The 18,084-nt window shown below is 40.2% G+C and overlaps 1 protein-coding gene across 5 annotated transcripts in view; it reads left to right on the top strand.

The window, feature by feature from the left end:
• The window catches only part of RNGTT (RNA guanylyltransferase and 5'-phosphatase), a 361,923-nt gene that overhangs the window by 277,035 nt on the left and 66,804 nt on the right, over positions 1 to 18,084 (top strand). For all 5 annotated transcript variants that reach the window (XR_010157739.1, XM_518633.7, XM_003311379.6 and 2 more), the window contains one exon: positions 16,688 to 16,754. Coding sequence is in view for 4 of the 5 variants with exons in the window: in XM_518633.7 (XP_518633.3) it covers positions 16,688 to 16,754 (67 nt within the window). In the remaining variant the exon portion in view is untranslated. The remainder of the gene's footprint in view (positions 1 to 16,687; positions 16,755 to 18,084) is intronic.

Raw genomic sequence — 18,084 nt, 5'->3', positions numbered from 1 at the left:
GCCAGAGTAGTCATGGGCTGCACTTCATTTGCCTCCTCTCTTTCAGTTATCACTGGCTTGCTCTACCTGTTGTTCAGTTTCTGAAAACCATCATTTTGTTGTGTTTGTGGTCTTGTAACTCTATCTTGGCTGAGTCTGTACATTTTAATGTAGTTATGTTTCTTTTTAAAAGTTTAATGCATTTGTATTTAAAATCATTATGCCAAGATTATGTGAGATTTTTGTTTCTATATTATGTTTATGCAGTTCTTTACTAAGAAGGGGATGAATGACTTCAGGGTTTCCTGGAAGCTCATCTCTTAAAATATTCATCTATCACTATTAAAATATGTTAATATATCAATTAATATTATACCCCTTGTTTAGGAGTCAATCTGTCTCTCTTACTGATTGCTTATGTTGGTTTTTTCTTTGTGCTTTTTGTATTATGTATTACAACCTTTTATATTATGAAATACAGTACCCATGTAGGAAGTTCATAAAACATAAATATACAGCTTAATGAAATTTTATGTAACTACCACCCATTTAATAACTACTTAGGGCAAGAAAAATAATATTGCCAGCATCCTAGAGGCCCTAACATGCCTTTTTTCAATCACAGCTTTCTCCCACCCAAAGATAGCCAGTATCCCAACCTCTGTGGTTTTTACTTCTTTGCTCTTCTTTACACTTTTACTACTTAGGTAGTCATCTGTAAAATTAGTGTTTGCTGTTGCGTGGTTTTGATCCTTACATAAATATAACTGTATTAGTTTGTTCTTGCACTTAACTGTATTGGTTCGTTCTTGCATTGCTATAAAGAACTACCTAAGACTGGGTAATTTACAAAGAAAAGAGGTGTAATTGACTCACAGTTGTGCAGACTGTACAGGAAGCATGCCTAAGGAGGCCTCAGAAAACTTACAATCATGGTGGAAGGCAAACAGGAAGGAGGCACATCTTACATGGCCAGAGCAGGAGGAAGAGAGAGCAAAGGGGGAGGTGCTACACACTTTTAAACAACCATGTCTCGTGAGAACTCATTCACTATTATGAGAACAGCAAGGGGGAAATCCATTCCCATGAGCTGGTCACCTCCCACCAGGCCCCTCCTCCAACATTGGGGATTACAATTTGACATGAGATTTGGGCGGGGACACAAATCCAAACCACACTTTGCTCTTTGACGTGTAGCTTCTTTTGTTCAGTATTAGGATTTTGAAATTCATTCATGATGTTGTATGGAATTCATTCCTTTTCATTGGTGTATAATATTATATATAGGCACTTGATGGATAGCAGTTTGAGGTGCTTACCAGTAATAGTCAAACATAATGCACATGTACTTTAGGCCACATGTATTCACACAAAATTGGAATTGCCAGATCCTAGAGTAGTCATATGTTCAACCTAGGAGATAATGTGTGTTATAAATTTCATCTACTCAGTGGCTTCTTTCAGTCTCTAAATGATCTCATTTTAACTTTTTAAAATGTTATTTATTTATTTTTGAGATGGGGTGTCTCACTCTGTCACCCAGGCTGGACTGCAGTAGTGTGATCATAGCTTATTGCAGTCTCAAATTCCTGGGATCAAGCAATCCTCTCACCTCAGCCTCAGGTAGCTGAGACTACAGGTACGTGCCACCATACCTGACTAACTTAAAAAAAAAAATCATTGTATACATAAGGTCTTGCTACATTGCCCAGGCCAGTCTTGAGCTCCTGGCTTCAAGTGATCCTCCCACCTTGGTCTCCTCAAGCGCTAGGATTATAGGTGTGAGCCACTGCCCTCGACCAATTTTTTTTTTTAATTTTAAAATAATTCTAGACTTACAGAAAAGTTGCAAAAATATTTCATAGAGTATTCCTGTATATCTTTCACGTGGTTTCCCCCATTTTTAATATCTTACATAACCATAGGACATTTATTAAAATCTGAAAATAAACATCGGTACAATGCTATCAACTTACGTACATTTATTGTTCTAATTTTGCCAGTTTCCCCAATAATATACTTTTTCTCATCTAGGATCCAGTCTAAGATCCTATATTACATTTAGTTGTCATGGCTCTTTCATCCAATCTGTGATAATACTTTCTTCTTGTTTTTCATGACCTTGATACTTTTAAAAGAATACTGGTCAGTTATTTTGTAGACTGTCACTTAGTTGGGTCTTTTGCATTTTTTGGCAAGAACTTATGAAAATAATGCTTTTCTCAGTGCATTATATGTTGGTAGTGAAGGGGGTGTGTTGATAAGCTTTAATACTGGTGATAGTTAACCATAATTACTTGGTTAAGGTTATTTGCAGTGTTTCTCTAAAGTTGCTATTTTTTATTTTTTTGTAATTGTTACATGTTTTTCTGGGGAGAAACTTTGAGACTATGCAATATAATGTTTCTCACTAAACTTTCATTTTCTAATTTTAATACCTTTTGATGTTTTTTGCTTGCAACAATTATTACTGTGGTGGTTTTAAATTTCAGTTTGGTAAATATTTTAAATATTGGTGAATTTAAATTTTTCTCATTCTTTTTTCATGTATTAAGATAAATTTTACTGTAAACAAGAACTGTCTCTTCTCATAAATTTATTTATATTGGTATAGACTTTTTTTTTTTTTTTGAGACAGAGTCTCACTCTGTTGCCCCAGGCTGGAGTGCAATGGCGCAATCTCGGCTCACTGCAACCTCCGCCTCCTGGGTTCAAGTGATTCTCCTGCTTCAACTTCCTGAGTAACTGGGATTACAGGCACCTGCCACCATGCCTGGCTAATTTTTGTATTTTTAGTAGAGACGGGGTTTCGCCACATTGGTCAGGCTGGTCTCGAACTGCTGACCTTAGGTGATCTGCCCACCTCCCAAAGTGCTGGGATTATAGGTGTGAGCCACCACGCCTGGCCTGGTATAGACTTTTTAAAAAATGTACTTGTTTATTTTTTATAGAGACAAGTTCTCACTATGTTGATTAGGCTGGTCTTGAACTCCTGGCCTCAAGCAGTCCTCCTGCCTTGGCCTCCCAAAGTGCTGGGATTATAGTTGTGAGCCACCACACCTGGCCTATTGGTATGGACTTAAGAATAAAGTTGACCCATGAACAATGCAAGGGCACTGACTCCCTTGCAGTAGAAAATCTGCATATAATTTTTGACTCCCCCCCAAACCTAACTACTAATAGCTTACTGTTGACTGGAAGCCTTACCAATAACATACACAGTCAATTAACATGTATTTTGTAGTTACATGTGTTATACACTATATTCTTATAATAAAGCTAGAGAAAAGAAAATATTAAGAAAACAACAAGGAAGGGAAAATAAATATGCTATTCATTAGACTTGAGTGGATCATCCTAAAAGTCTTCATCCTTGTCATCATTGTGAAGGCTGAGGAAGAGGAGGGGTTGTTCTTGCTGTCTCAGTGAGGACAGAGGTGGAAGAAATCTGCGTATAAGTGGACCTACGTGGTTCAAACCCATGTTATTCAAGGGTCAGAGCTGTATTTTATTTTATGGGTTATAATCCAATACTATAATTTTATTTTAGTGTTTTGATTTTGACCATTGGGAACTCTTTCAAGTTGGCTTCTGTGTCTTTTTGACACGCTTTCCATCATTTTTCAGTACTTCCTTACTTTCTAGTACCATAAGATGTTACAGAATCTTCTATTTTCTTTCCTCGGCCCAGGAATTAGCTGTTTCTCTAAGGAGCCCTGGTTTCTTTTATTGGTGAATGATAGTTAGAAATAAAAATCTAATCCTAGGTGTGGTCATTGCTTCTGGTTGTCATTCTAAGCCCTCTCTGTTGACAGAGCTAGGAATGTATCATATACTAACAAGCACCTACGTGTATATTTGTATTTATTTCTTCTTCCATCTGTCAGTATATTAAAAGGCATGAGGCCTTACTGATAGTCCTTATCCAACATCAAAATGTTAATTCTGTCCTTTCTCCTTTTCTTATTTGTAACTCTTTGTACAGTGAGAAACCTGCATCTCTTTATCCATGATATATTTGTTTGTTAAATCCTAGTATATATTTTCATAATTACTAACCAGTACCCATATGAGAAACAAGTTTATTGACTTAAGTACAGTGTTTGTCTACAGTTCTTTTTGTTGGTAGCCTTAGAGAATATAGTCAAAATACTATTTTCTGAAGTTACTTAAATTAGCTCCTTTTTGTCCCCATCCCCCTTCATGTGTATTATTCATTTGTAAATATAATTATTTTCATTCCTTTTTAGGTTCTCTCAACATACTGATTGATTTTAATTGATCATTTGGTATATGAAACATTGTAATGGTTCTAAGTCCTAACTGTATAAAAAGATACTCTCATAGATATGTCACTCTTCACTCATCCTGCTGCCCTATTTTTATTCCCCCATGATTTCTACCTGTTTTCACCTATCCCTCATGGGAAACCAGTCTCTTTAGTTTCTGTTTTAGCCTTCCTATAATTCCTTTGTACAAAGAAACAGACACATGAATGTTTTGTACTTTTTCTTTACCAAAGGATAGCATACTATATATCCTCTCTTGCGCCTTCTTTTTTTCACTTAACACAGTAAATATATCCTGGAAATCATTTCCTGTTGGTAAGTAGAGATTGTCCTCATTTTTTACCGCTGCATATTATTCCACTGTGTGGATTTAACCATAGCTTATTTAACCGCTCTGCCATGTCTGAGCGTTTGGGTTGTCCTTAACATTTTGCAACTGCAAACAGTGCTGCAGTAAATAGCCTTGTGCATATGTATTTTTTAGTTTTTGGAGGTACATCTTCAAGGACATTGTCAGAAGGAAGATGACTGGGTCAAAAGCTAAGTGCATGTGTAGTTTTGCCAAATTTCCCTCCAGACGGGTTATACTAGTTTGCATTTCCAATAGTAGTATATGAGAGTGTCTGTTTTCCACAGCCTGGCCGGCAGAATGTGTTGTCCATACCTTTTAATTTTGCCAATGTGGTAAGTGGGAATTGTATCTCAGTGTTGTTTTAATTTGCATTTTTCTAGTTACAAGTGAGTTTGAATATTTTTACATATGCTTAATGTCCATGTTTTATATTTTTGAATTATCTTTTTAATGTGTTTTTCCCATTTCTTCTCAATGTTTAAGAGTTCTTTATATATTAAAGTTAGTAGTCCCTTTTCTGTGGTATATGTTACAAATATTTTCTCCCAGTTTGTCAGTTATCTTTTGACTTTGTTTATGGTGTTTTTTTGCCATGCCATTTAAAAAAAAAATTTACATAGTATGATTTACTCTTATTTTACTTGTTTACTCATTTTCTCTTATTTCCTTGTTATATCAAGATTGAAGAGGAATTTACTCAGGTTTTCTTTTAATACTTGTAAGGTTTCTCCTTTTTTTGTACTTAGATTCCCAATCCATTTGGAGTTTATTCTTGTGACTTGTGCAAAGTTTGGATCTTAGTCTATCTCTTGATAAACATAAATTATTAATTTTAATGTAGACAGATATACCAGTATTTTCCTGTATGGCATTATTTTCATCTGTGTGGATAGCCAGTTATCCCTGCACTATTTATTAGAAAGATTATCCTTTCACTTCTGCTCTGCAGTGCCACCTTTGTTATAAATTCAGTGCCTATGCGTAGGTCTGTTTCTAGGTTCTCTGTTCTATTCTACTGACGTACTTGTTTGTCCTTACGTCAATCACATTTTCATTATTGCTAAAGCTTCATGAGAGGAAGTCTTGATATCTAGTAAGCAAGTCCTCCTACTTTGTTCTTCTTTAGGATAATTTTTAATATTTTTGTTGTTTTGCTTTTCCTCATATATTTTCGAATGAGCTTATAAAGTTTCTCATACAAATTCTGTCAGGAGTTTTTAGACTGCATTTAATATATAAATCAGGTTGTGAACATTTTATGTGGTAACAGTGTTGTGATTTCCTACCTATGAACATGTTGTATTCTTTCATTTACTTAGGTTTTCTTAAATTTCTTGCAATAATGTTTGATACTTTTATTAATTAAGGTCTTTCACTTCTTTTGTTAGTTTTATTCCTAGATTAAAAATATTTTTTATCATTTCATTTTGAATTGGATCATCCATAGTTTCATTTTTTAACTGCATGTTGCTGGTAATACAACTGCTATTTTTCTCTAATTGATCTAGTATCGAGGAATCTTATTATAAATTCATTGAATAATCCTAATAATTTTTCTGCATTTTGGGGGGAATACATATGTATATATATTATGTTTATGAATAATGTGAGCTTTTTTCCCTCTAAACCTTAGATCATGTTTTTCCTTGCCTTAATACACTGGCTAGGACCTCTAGTACATTGTTAAACAAAAATGGTGATAGAAGGTGTTTTTGCATTCTTCTCCATCTAAAATTTTAAAATTTCCCCATTAAGTGTGTTTCCTCTAGGATTTGATTTATTTATTTACTTAGATCATTTAGATAAAATTGAAAAAGTTAGCTTCTCTTCCTTATTTGCTGAGAGTACTTATACAAGGGTGTTTAGTTTTTTCAAATACCTTTTCTGCCATTATAACAATACAGTCTTTCCCCCCATCCTGTTTCTCAGGTAATTACAATGGTGAGTTATTTAATATTAAATGATTTTTAGAATAAACCCAATTTGATGGTTTTCTTTGCTTGTTTTTTCTTCCCTTTCTCCTTCCCTTCCCTCTTTCCTCCTTTTCCCTCCTCATCCTCCCCCCTTCTCCCCTCTCCTCTCTGAAGTTGGCCTATATTGTATGTTTCCTTTCTTATACTTCAACATCGCATTTTTTAAAAAAATTAATGACATTTTCATAGGTCTTTTTCCACATTTATGGAAAATTAAACAAAGTGCAGAGATTTCCTAGATACCCTTTCTCTTTCGGCATACAGTTTCCCTTATCATGTTGCACTAGTGTGGTACATTTGTTACAATTGATGAACAAATTGGTTATATTATTAACTAAAGTCCATAGTTTCCATTGGGTTTAGCTGTGTTTTATAGTGCTATGGATTTAGACAGATTCATGATGTACAGATGATATCAACCATTACAGTATTATACAGACTAGTTTTCTGCTCTGAAAATTTCCTGTGCAACATCCATTTGTTCCTTTTTTCCTCCCCCTGATCTCCTGGAAATCACTGATCTTGCCGCTATAGTTTTGCCTCTTCCGAATGTCATATAGCTAGAATCATATAGTATGTAGTCTTTTTAGATAGGCTTCATTCACTTAGTGATATTCATTTAGATTTCTTCCGTGTCTTTCTGTAGCTTCATAGGTCATTTCTTTCTTTAAATAGACTTTATCTTTTAGAGCAGTTTTAGGTTCATAGCAAAAATTGAGCAGAAGGTACAGACAGTTCTCATATGCTACCTGCCCCACACATGCATGGCCCTCCCCCACTATCAGTACTCTGCATCAGAGTGCTACATTTATTAGAGTTGATGAACCTATGTTGACATGTAATTATCACTAAAGTCTGTAGTTTGCATTAAGGTTTACTCTTGGTGGTGTTTTGACAAATGTATAATGACATATATCTAGCATTATAGTATCATACAGAATGGTTTCACTGCCTTAAAAAAATCCTTTTGCCTTTCTCAGAATATCATATAGTTGGATCATACAATATTTAGGCTTTTAAGATTGACTTCTTATACTGTTACTTTCCTCTGTGTCTTTTCATGGCTTGATAGCTCATTTATTTTTGGCATTGAATAGTATTGCATTGCCTGTGTGTACCATCATTTATTTTCACCTATTCAAGGACATCTTGGTTGCTTCCAAGTTTTGGCAATAATGAATAAAGCCTCTATAAACACCCATGTGCAGGTTTTTTGTATGGACATACATTTTCTATTTATTTGAGTAAATACCAAGGAATATGATTATTGGGTCATGTGGTAAGGTTATATTCAGTTTTGTAAGAAACCACTAAACTGTCTTCCAAAGGGGGTATGCTATTTTGCATTCCCACCAGCAATGCTCGCGAGTTCCTGTTGCTCCACATCCTTGCCGGCATTGGTGGTGTCAGTGTTCTGGATTTTGGCCATTCTCATAGGTGTGTTGTAGTATCTTACTGTTACTTCAGTTTGTATTTCCCTAATGACATATGAGACTTGAGCATCTTTTCATATAACCACTTGCTATCTGCATATCTTCTTTTGTGAGGTATCTGTTCCAGTCTTTTGCTCATTTTTAAATCAGATTATTATTTTTTTCTTTTTCTAAATTTTTGTTTTTAGAGACGGGTTCTTGCTGTCACTCAGGCTGGAGTACAGTGGTGCATTCATGACTCACTGTAACCTTTAACTCATGGACTCATGAGATCCTCCTGCATCAGCTTCCTGAGTAGCTGGGACTACAGACACATGCCACCGTGCCCAGCTACTTTTTATACTTTTTGTAGAGACGAAGTCTTGCTATGTTGCCCAGGCTGGTCTGGAACTCTTGGCCTCAAGTGATCCTCCAACCTTGTCCTCCCAGAGTGCTGGGATTACAGGCATGAGCCACCATGCCAAGCAAACTTGTTTATTTTCTTACTGTTAAGTTTTAATAGTTTGTTGTATATTTTGGATGAAACTTATTTTTCACATCTCTTTTGAAAATATTTTTTTCCCAGTCTTTGGCTTGTTTTCTTATTCTCTGTGAATCCACATTGCATTTTGTGTCCATGTCAAAGTTATGCTAACTTTATAAAATGAATTGGGAAATATTCTTTTCTATTTTCTGGAAAAATTTGTGTGTAATTAGAATTAATTTTGGTAGAATTTGCTGGTGAATTTGCTAGACCTTTTGCTTGCTTTGTGGAGTAATTTAAAATTGTTTATGGGAGACATCTAAGATTTTCTATTTTTTTTCTTGTGTCAGTTTTAGTGCCTTATATTTTTCTAGGAGTGTCTCTATTCTGACTTTTGAAACTTGTTGGGATAAAAGTATTTATAATATCCTCTTATTATTTATTACTACATTTAGGCTGTTTTCTTTTTTCTTTGTCCTACTGATTATTTGTGTGTTTTCTTTGTCAGCCTCATTCAGAATCAATTCAATTATTGTCTTAGAAGAAATAGTTTTTAGTGTTTTTGATACTCTCCAGTGTGTTTTCCATTTCATGAATTTCTGCTAATTGTTATCTCTTTGCTTCTATTTTTGTTGGGTTTCAGTTACTGTTATTTTTCTAATTTCTTGAGGTGGATACTTAACTCATTAATTTCTATAAAGCATTTCTTCTTTTTCATATATATATTTTGGATTGTAAATTTCTTTATAACTTGGATTTAACTGCAACCTACAAGTTTTGATATATTGTTATTTTGCTATTTGGTTGAAGACATTTCATAATTTCTATTATGATTTTACCTCTGGTCTATGGGTTATTTATAAGTACACTTCTGTCTTTACAGACATGGAGATTTTTCTGGTTACTTATATGTTATTGATTTCTAGCCGAGTTATGTTCTGAGGCTATGATCTGCATTATTTTATTTGTTCAAAATTTGCTTTATGTGGGAGGAAGGAGAGGATCAGGAAGAGTAGCTAGTGGATGCTGGGCTTAATACCTGGGTGATGGGATGATCTTTGCAGCACACCATCATGGCACATGTGTACTGATGTAACAAAATTGCACATTCTGCACACGTACCCCGGAACTTAAAATAAAAGTTGGAAATTTTAAAAAAAGGAAAAAAAATTTGCTTTATGGAATACACTTTTTAAATTTACATCCCACTAGAAGATTCAAAGAGTAATGTAGACCTTATCAATGATATGCATTTTCTTAAGTTGAAGATGGCACTACTGATCCTATATTCAGTGTATTTGCTTTCTATTTGTTTGGTTGTTTGTTTTCTAATAGTAGATGTATTGGATGTAGTCTGGTCTTTGGATAACTTGCTAAGCAGTGGAATTTTATGTAAGTCAGTATTCAAAGTGCTATAAGTTGTTTCAAGGTATTTTGTTGCAATTTAAAAATATATCTGATAACGGGCACTATAGTTATGGCTTGTAGATAGAACAGTTAATTTTGAGTTATTTAGCTTATTTTTAGAAAGAATCCCTTGCTCCTTTTAAATTTTTAATTTGAAATAATTACAGACTCAATTTACTTTTAAAGCAGTTTTTCTGTGTTTGATGTATCATCAATATTGGGTGAGTGAAGTTCTTTTAAATGTTTATTCTATTACCTGACAAGTTTTACTTTCTTTTATGAGAAACTTTTCTGGAAACAATTTTGGGGCTTTCTTTTCAGAATAGATATTGGTTAATGTTTGTGTTTGGAAAATTGAAAGCAAAATGGATATTAGTCTTGCCTATTAACTTCTAAAGCTGTGATAAATTGTTTTTGTCCAAGAATACCTCCTTATTGCTACTTTCCAAAACATCCTCTTTGGTAGCCACAGTATAGAAATATTTAGTTGCAAGCAAATATCTTACAGTTGTTAGCATTTGTATAAAGGTTATGGTAATGTTCGCCTAACTTTTTATTTATTTATTTATTTATTTATTTATTTATTTTTATTTTTTAAATTTTATTTTATTTTTATTGATCATTCTTGGGTGTTTCTCACAGAGGGGGATTTGGCAGGGTCATAGGACACTAGTGGAGGGAAGGTCAGCAGACAAACAAGTGAACAAAGGTCTCTGGTTTTCCTAGGCAGAGTGTTTGTGTCCCTGGGTACTTGAGATTAGGGAGTGGTGATGACTCTTAACCAGCATGCTGCCTTCAAGCATCTGTTTAACAAAGCACATCTTGCACCGCCCTTAATCCATTTAACCCTGAGTGGACACAGCACATGTTTCAGAGAGCACAGGGTTGGGGGTAAGGTCATAGATCAACAGGATCCCAAGGCAGAAGAATTTTTCTTAGTACAGAACAAAATGAAAAGTCTCCCATGTCTACTTATTTCTACACAGACACGGCAACCATCCGATTTCTCAATCTTTTCCCCACCTTGCCCCCCTTTCTACTCCAGAAAACCGCCATCGTCATCATGGCCCATTCTCAATAAGCTGTTGGGTACACCTCCCAGACGGGGTGGTGGCCGGGCAGAGGGGCTCCTCACTTCCCAGTAGGGGCGGCCGGGCAGGGGCGCCCCTCAGCTCCCGGACCGGGTGGCTGGCCAGGCGGGGGGCTGACCCCCCCATCTCCCTCCCGGACGGGGTGGCTGGCCGGGCGTGGGGCTGACCCCCCCACCTCCCTCCCGGACCGGGCGGCTGGCCGGGCGTGGGGCTGAGTCCCCCACCTCCCTCCCGGATGGGGCGGCTGGCCGGGCGGGGGGCTGACCCCCCCACCTCCCTCCCGGACCGGGCGGCTGGCCGGGAGGGGGCGCTGACCCCCCCCCACCTCCCTCCCGGACGGAGCAGCTGGCCGGGCAGAGGGGCTCCTCACTTCCCAGTAGGGGCGGCCTGGCAGAGGCGCCCCTCACCTCCCGGACAGGGCGGCTGGCCGGGCGGGGGGCTGAGCCCCCCACCTCCCTCCCGGACGGGGCGGCTGGCCGGGCGGGGGGCTGAGCCCCCCACCTCCCTCCCGGACAGGGCGGCTGGCCGGGCGGGGGACTGACCCCCCCACCTCCTTCCCGGACGGGATGGCTGGCCGGGTGGGGGGCTGACCCCCCCACCTCCCTCCCGGACGGGGCGGCTGGCTGGGCAGAGGGGCTCCTGGCTGGGCAGAGGAGCTCCTCACTTCCCAGTAGGGGCGGCCGGGCAGAGGCACCCCTCAGCTCCCAGACCCGGTGGCTGGCCAGGCGGGGGGCTGACCCCCCCATCTCCCTCCCGGATGGGGCGGCTGGCCGGGTTGGGGGCTGACCCCCCCACCTCCCTCCCGGACAGGGCGGCTGGCCGGGCGTGGGGCTGACCCCCCCACCTCCTTCCCGGACGGGGCGGCTGGCCGGGCGGGGGGCTGAGCCCCCCACCTCCCTCCTGGACGGGGCGGCTGGCCGGGCGGGGGGCTGACCCCCCCACCTCCCTCCCGGACGGGGCGGCTGGCCGGGAGGGGGCGCTGACCCCCCCCACCTCCCTCCCGGACGGAGCAGCTGGCCGGGCGGGGGGCTGAGCCCCCCACCTCCCTCCCGGATGCGGCGGCTGGCCGGGCGGGGGGCTGAGCCCCCCACCTCCCTCCCGGACGGGATGGCTGGCCAGGCGGGGGGCTGAGCCCCCCACCTCCCTCCCGGATGGGACGGCTGGCCGGGCGGGGGGCTGACCCCCCCACCTCCCTCCCGGACGGGACGGCTGGCTGGGCAGAGGGGCTCCTCACTTCCCAGTAGGGGCGGCTGGGCAGAGGCGCCCCTCACCTCCCGGACGGGGCAGCTGGCCGGGCGGGGGGCTGAGCCCCCCACCTCCCTCCCGGACGGGGCGGCTGGCCGGGCGGGGGGCTGACCCCACCTCCCTCCCGGACGGGGTGGCTGCCGGGCGGAGACGCTCCTCACTTCCCAGACAGGGTGGCAGCCAGGCGGAGGGGCTCCTCACTTCTCAGATGGGGCGGTTGCCAGGCGGAGGGTCTCCTCACTTCTCAGACGGGGCGGCCGGGCAGAGATGCTCCTCACCTCCCAGACGGGGTCGTGGCCGGGCCGAGGCGCTCCTCACATCCCAGACGGGGCAGCGGGGCAGAGGCGCTCCCCACATCTCAGATGATGGGCTGCCGGGCAGAGACGCTCCTCACTTCCTAGATGGGATGGCGGCCGGGACGAGGCGCTCCTCACTTCCCAGGTGGGATGGCGGCCGGGCAGAGATGCTCCTCACTTTCCAGACTGGGCAGCCAGGCAGAGGGGCTCCTCACATCCCAGACGATGGGCAGCCAGGCAGAGACGCTCCTCACTTCCCAGACGGGGTGGTGGCCGAGCAGAGGCTGCAATCTCGGCACTTTGGGGGGCCAAGGCAGGCGGCTGGGAGGTGGAGGCCGTAGCGAGCCGAGATCACGCCACTGCACTGCAGCCTGGGCACCATTGAGCACTGAGTGAATGAGACTCCGTCTGCAATCCCGGCACCTCGGGAGGCCGAGGCTGGCGGATCACTCGCGGCTAGGAGCTGGAGACCAGTCCGGCCAACACAGCGAAACCCCGTCCCCATCAAAAAAACACGAAAACCAGTCAGGCGTGGCGGCGCGCGCCTGCAATCGCAGGCACTCGGCAGGCTGAGGCAGGAGAATCAGGCAGGGAGGCTGCAGCGAGCCGAGATGGCAGCAGTACAGTCCACCTTTGGCCCGGCATGAGAGGGAGACCGTGGAAAGGAGAGGGAGAGGGAGACGGGAGAGGGAGAGGGAGACGGGAGAGGGAGAGGGAGAGGGAGACGGGAGAGGGAGAGGGAGACAGGAGAGGAAGACGGGAGAGGGAGAGGGAGACGGGCTGTTCGCCTAACTTAAGGGCAAAACAATTACCTGGTACCAAGTGAGTCAGAGTTTCTATTTTAAAATATACATATAAATGTGTTTATTAGTGCTGAATTAATGCTTTACTCTGGGAATTTAAAATGTGTGATTGCTATATTGTATATAAGCACCGTGCATGATGAAGTGGTACATATTACTTGACTATAATTACATATACAATTTGTTAAAATAATTTTTGAAAGTTAAAAGTATTTAAAGAAATCCATTTTAAAAGTGAGAATTTGTGTTCTCAAAGTATTATCTTATGCATAGCAGGCCTTTAAATTATGACACATGTTAAAATCCACTCAAAGGTGGTAATATAATATATGGTAAGGGATAATGAATAAGAAAGAAGTATATGAATAAGAAAGAACAGTGTTTTTTAAAAGTGAAATATACATACATACATATATATGTGCCAACTGATATATTTAAGAAATTTCTTATTTAGGGAAAGGTAGTTATTAGGCAAGTTGGAGGGAGGGACACACTAAATAGTATATTGGCAAACTTCCTGAAATGCATATGCATAGTAATTTAGAGGCATGTTGATTTTTAAATATCAGGCAGCTTTTATTCTTTTCCTTTTCTAGCATCTATTTGTATGAACAGTGACTGTTCCTGCTGCTAAAGGAGGTTTTATCAAGCTTTCTGTGAACATTTGTTATATAGGAAATAAATTAAACTACTGCTATATATAACTAACATTCAATTTATGATACCAGCAATGATTTGGGAGCGATTTAAAGTTTTGTTGGTTAATTTCTTATTTGTCAAATGATGGGCCAAGAAATTCTCCATTTCTTAGATTAGGGGACATTTCCTATTTGAATCTACTAAACAAATGCCTTTAGTCGTGTTTGTAACCATCAACAGTATGTTTCAAATTATGATGTCATCACTTACATTCCAAATGTAAGAAAAACTTTTTGCTAAGTTGGCTTAATTCAGAATTGTATTTAGCAGCTATTAATATTCTCTTAGTGACCCTTTAATACTTTGTAGGCTTTTTTTTTTTTTTTTTTGAGATAGAGTTTCGCTCTTGTTGCCCAGGCTGGAGTGCAATGGCGTGATCTCGGCTCACTGCAACCTCTGCCTCCTGAGTTCAAGCGATTCTTCTGCCTAAGCCTCCTGAGTAGCTGGGATTACAAGCATGCGCCACCACGCCTGGCTAATTTTTGTATTTTTAGTAGAGACGGGGTTTCTCCACGTTGGTCAGGCTGGTCTCAAACTCCTGACCTCAGGTGATCCCCCCTCCTAGGCTTCCCAAAGTGCTGGGATTACAGGTGTGAGCCACCACGCCTGGCCTATAGGCTCTTATAGAACGTAGGGGACAGGGGATATTCCCAGGAGACTAAATATCTACCTTATTTCATAGAATCTAAGTTGCTTTGAGACTGCTTTCGTGGTCTTAGTAGACCATGTCAATGAAGGGTAATCACACAACTACCTCACAACAATCACCTGGTTATTGTTATTATACCACCTAGCATCACAGACATTTCAATTTCAGAGAAGTTAAATTATGAATAAATGTATATCCTGGAATTGTTGAAGTAGGGTTTTGAAATCACTAACAGAATTTAAAAGAGATGGTTACGATAATCTTGTGTTCTAATTTTCTATGATTATATCAGTATGGCATGCCGAGAACTTTTTGATTGTTTTGAGTTTGCAGTTGTTGTTTAGTTTTTTGTTTTGACTCTAGATACCACACAGTGTTCCATTCTCAGATTCATGCAATGGAATTTATAGTCATCCTAGAGATCATTAGAATTCTATTATGTTAAAAGGCCATTGACTTTTAATGTTGAGACTCTGAGAAGTGACGTTGCATAGTTCCTCTGGGCAAGGAATATGGGCAGTTTTTTTCTTCTTCTTTATGTGTAATCGTGTTCAGACTGGAGTTGTATCCATTTATTCACAATGTCCATTATGAAAAGATTTGTGATAAAAGAAAGATGAGATATATCTACATTTAGGTCAGTTAAACACAAGAATATTTAATTATGTCCTTCCTATACCCTGTACCACTACCAGTTCCTTACCTACTCCACAAGCACAGTTATAATGATAGTATTTCTTCATTCTCAATGTTTCATTGCATTTAAGAGAGATGGGCATATTAGAACTGTGGGAATAAGAAGGAAGAGATAATGCAGAGACCATAACCATTACCATTTTTTTATATTAGACCTCTATTTGGTTTGATTTTTATTTTCATGTTTATTGTTTTATAAGAAATAAGTACATCTTTTAATATGACTCCATATTGCGTGCAAAATAAAATATATGCCATTTGAAATTCTTCATGGCTAATTTGAAACTTCTTTTGAGTTCTCATCTCCAACTAAATTATTTCTTACTCTGTCCATACTTGTGCCCTCTTTATCTCAAATCTTTTTCTCAGGAGATTGTGTAAGTTTCTTCCTTTGTGTACCCACTCTTTGAGTGAGGCTAATCCCAAATCCCATCTATTCAAACTTTTCCAGATCCCTTCATAGCAAATACCTTTATTCCACTACTTTCCAATGGTGAGTTTCTCTGTTATACCCCTTATTGGAGGGTACCTTTTGTTAAGGTTATAGGTATTTGTCAGGTTTTCCTGTTAGATTTTGGTACTGATATATTTAGGTTTATATTATCTCCTGTACAGTGCATAGTGGTGGTGCATCATCATACAGGTCTTCATCCTTGTTATCTTCACGTTGACTAGGCTGAGAAGGAGGAGGAAGAGGGGTTAGTCTTGCTGTCTCCGTGGTGGCAGAGGCAGAAGAGGTGGAAGAGGTGGAAGGGGAGGCAGGAGAGGCAGGCACACTCAGTGTAACTTTTATTGAAAAACGATCCCTGTATAAGTGGACTCATGCTGTTCAAACTTGTGTTATTCAAGGGCCCTCTGTAATTTTGTTAGAATTACTAATATATTAGAGTGTTCTACATTTTTCATTCTCAACATTTTACTGATCATTATTATTATTTGAGATGGGGTCTCGTTATATTGCCCAGACTAAAGGGAGTGGCTATTCACAGGTGCAGTCATAGCACACTACAACCTTGGACTCCTGGAGTCAAGCAATCCTCCTGCTTCAGTCTGTCGAGGTACTAGGACTATAGGCACACACAACCACACTTGGCTCCCATTATTTTCTGAAATATAAAATTATTTATTTTCTGGTTACTATCTCATAGTGTGAAAGATAAGAATAATTACACAGTTATTACTTTTCTCACAGCATCCATCTAATATATTTTATAGTATATCTATATTATATCTATTATTCAAATTTTGATAATTATACAACCTTATTCATAAGAAGGAGTATTTTATAAATAATGCTTTTTTTTCTTTGTAGGTTACTTCCTCAGAATGTTGGCCTCCTGTATGTTGGAGGTTATGAAAGACCCTTTGCACAAATCAAGGTATGTTTGTTCATTTTCAGTGTACTTTTCCTGGATGTTCTCTTATCTAGAATCCATCAAAACCTTGCTAATAATAATCAACATATAAAAATATTGTGTTCCAGCACTTTGGGAGGCTAAGACAGGTGGATCACTTGAACCCAGGAGGTTGAGACCATGCTGGGAACCCTGTCTCTACAAAAAGAAAATTTTTTTGTCATTAGCCAAGTTCAGTGGCATGTTCCTGTAGTCCCAGCTACTCTGGAGGCTGAGGTGGGAAGATCACTTGAGCCCCAGGAGTTTGAGGCTGCAGTGAGCCGTGATCACACCACTGTACTCCAGCCCGGGTGACAGAGTGAGACCCTGTCTCAAAAAAAAAAAAAAAAAAAAAAAGTGAATGTGAGATGATAATTTCATTAGCTTTTGCATATTTCTGCTGAAGAAATCTTTCAGCTTTTCAAAGGAATTGATTATTTTAATATTCTTGCCATAGTAAAATTGACTTTGACCGAAACAGTTCAGTGATTCATTTAGAAGAGTACATTTAGAGATTAATCTTTGAGGTCATCCCTTTTGCCATTAAAAAAATGTTTACAAGTCGGGCACGGTGGCTCATGCCTGCACTACCAGTGCTTTTTGAGGCCGAGGTGGGAGGGTCAGGGCTGGAAGATTGCTTGAGCCCAGAAGTTCGAGACTAGCCTGGGCAACATAGTGAAACCTCATCTCTACAAAATAGTAAAAAAAAAAATTTCGCTGGCCATGGCAGTTGTCCCAGGTTTTTGGAAGGCTGAGGCAAGAGGATCGCCTGAACCTGGGAGGTCAAGGTTGCAGTGAGCCATGATCACACCACTGCATTCCAGCCTGGGTGACAGAGTGAGACTCTGCCTTGAAAAACAAAAATGTTTTTAACAGCTTTATTGAGATCTAATTGAAGAACAATAAACTGTACAATTTGATAAATTATGACATGCTTGTAGTTGTGAAACCATCACTGCAATCAAGATAATTAACATTCATCACTTCAGAAAGTTTCCTTGTGCCCCTTTGAAATTTCCCCCTCCTGCCGTTCCTTTTTTTTTTTTTTTTCCTGGTCTCCAGGCAACCAGTAATCTGATTTTTGTTATTATACATTAATTTGCATTTTCTAGAGCTTTATATAAGTGAAATCATATAGTGTATATTCACTTGCTCTCTTTTTTGCCTTCGTTCACTCAGCATAATTATTTTGAGATTCATCCACATTATTGCACTTGTCACTAGTTTATTATTTTTTATTGCCAAGTATCAGGTTGGTGTAAAAGTAATTGTGTTTTTTTGCCATTAGTAGTATGGCTATAGCACAGTTTGATTA

This window comes from Pan troglodytes, chromosome 5 (genome assembly GCF_028858775.2).
Source record: "Pan troglodytes isolate AG18354 chromosome 5, NHGRI_mPanTro3-v2.0_pri, whole genome shotgun sequence".
Classification (NCBI taxonomy): domain Eukaryota; kingdom Metazoa; phylum Chordata; class Mammalia; order Primates; family Hominidae; genus Pan; species Pan troglodytes.
Note: the sequence above shows the minus strand (reverse complement) of the source record. Positions and strands in the feature narration are given on the sequence as shown.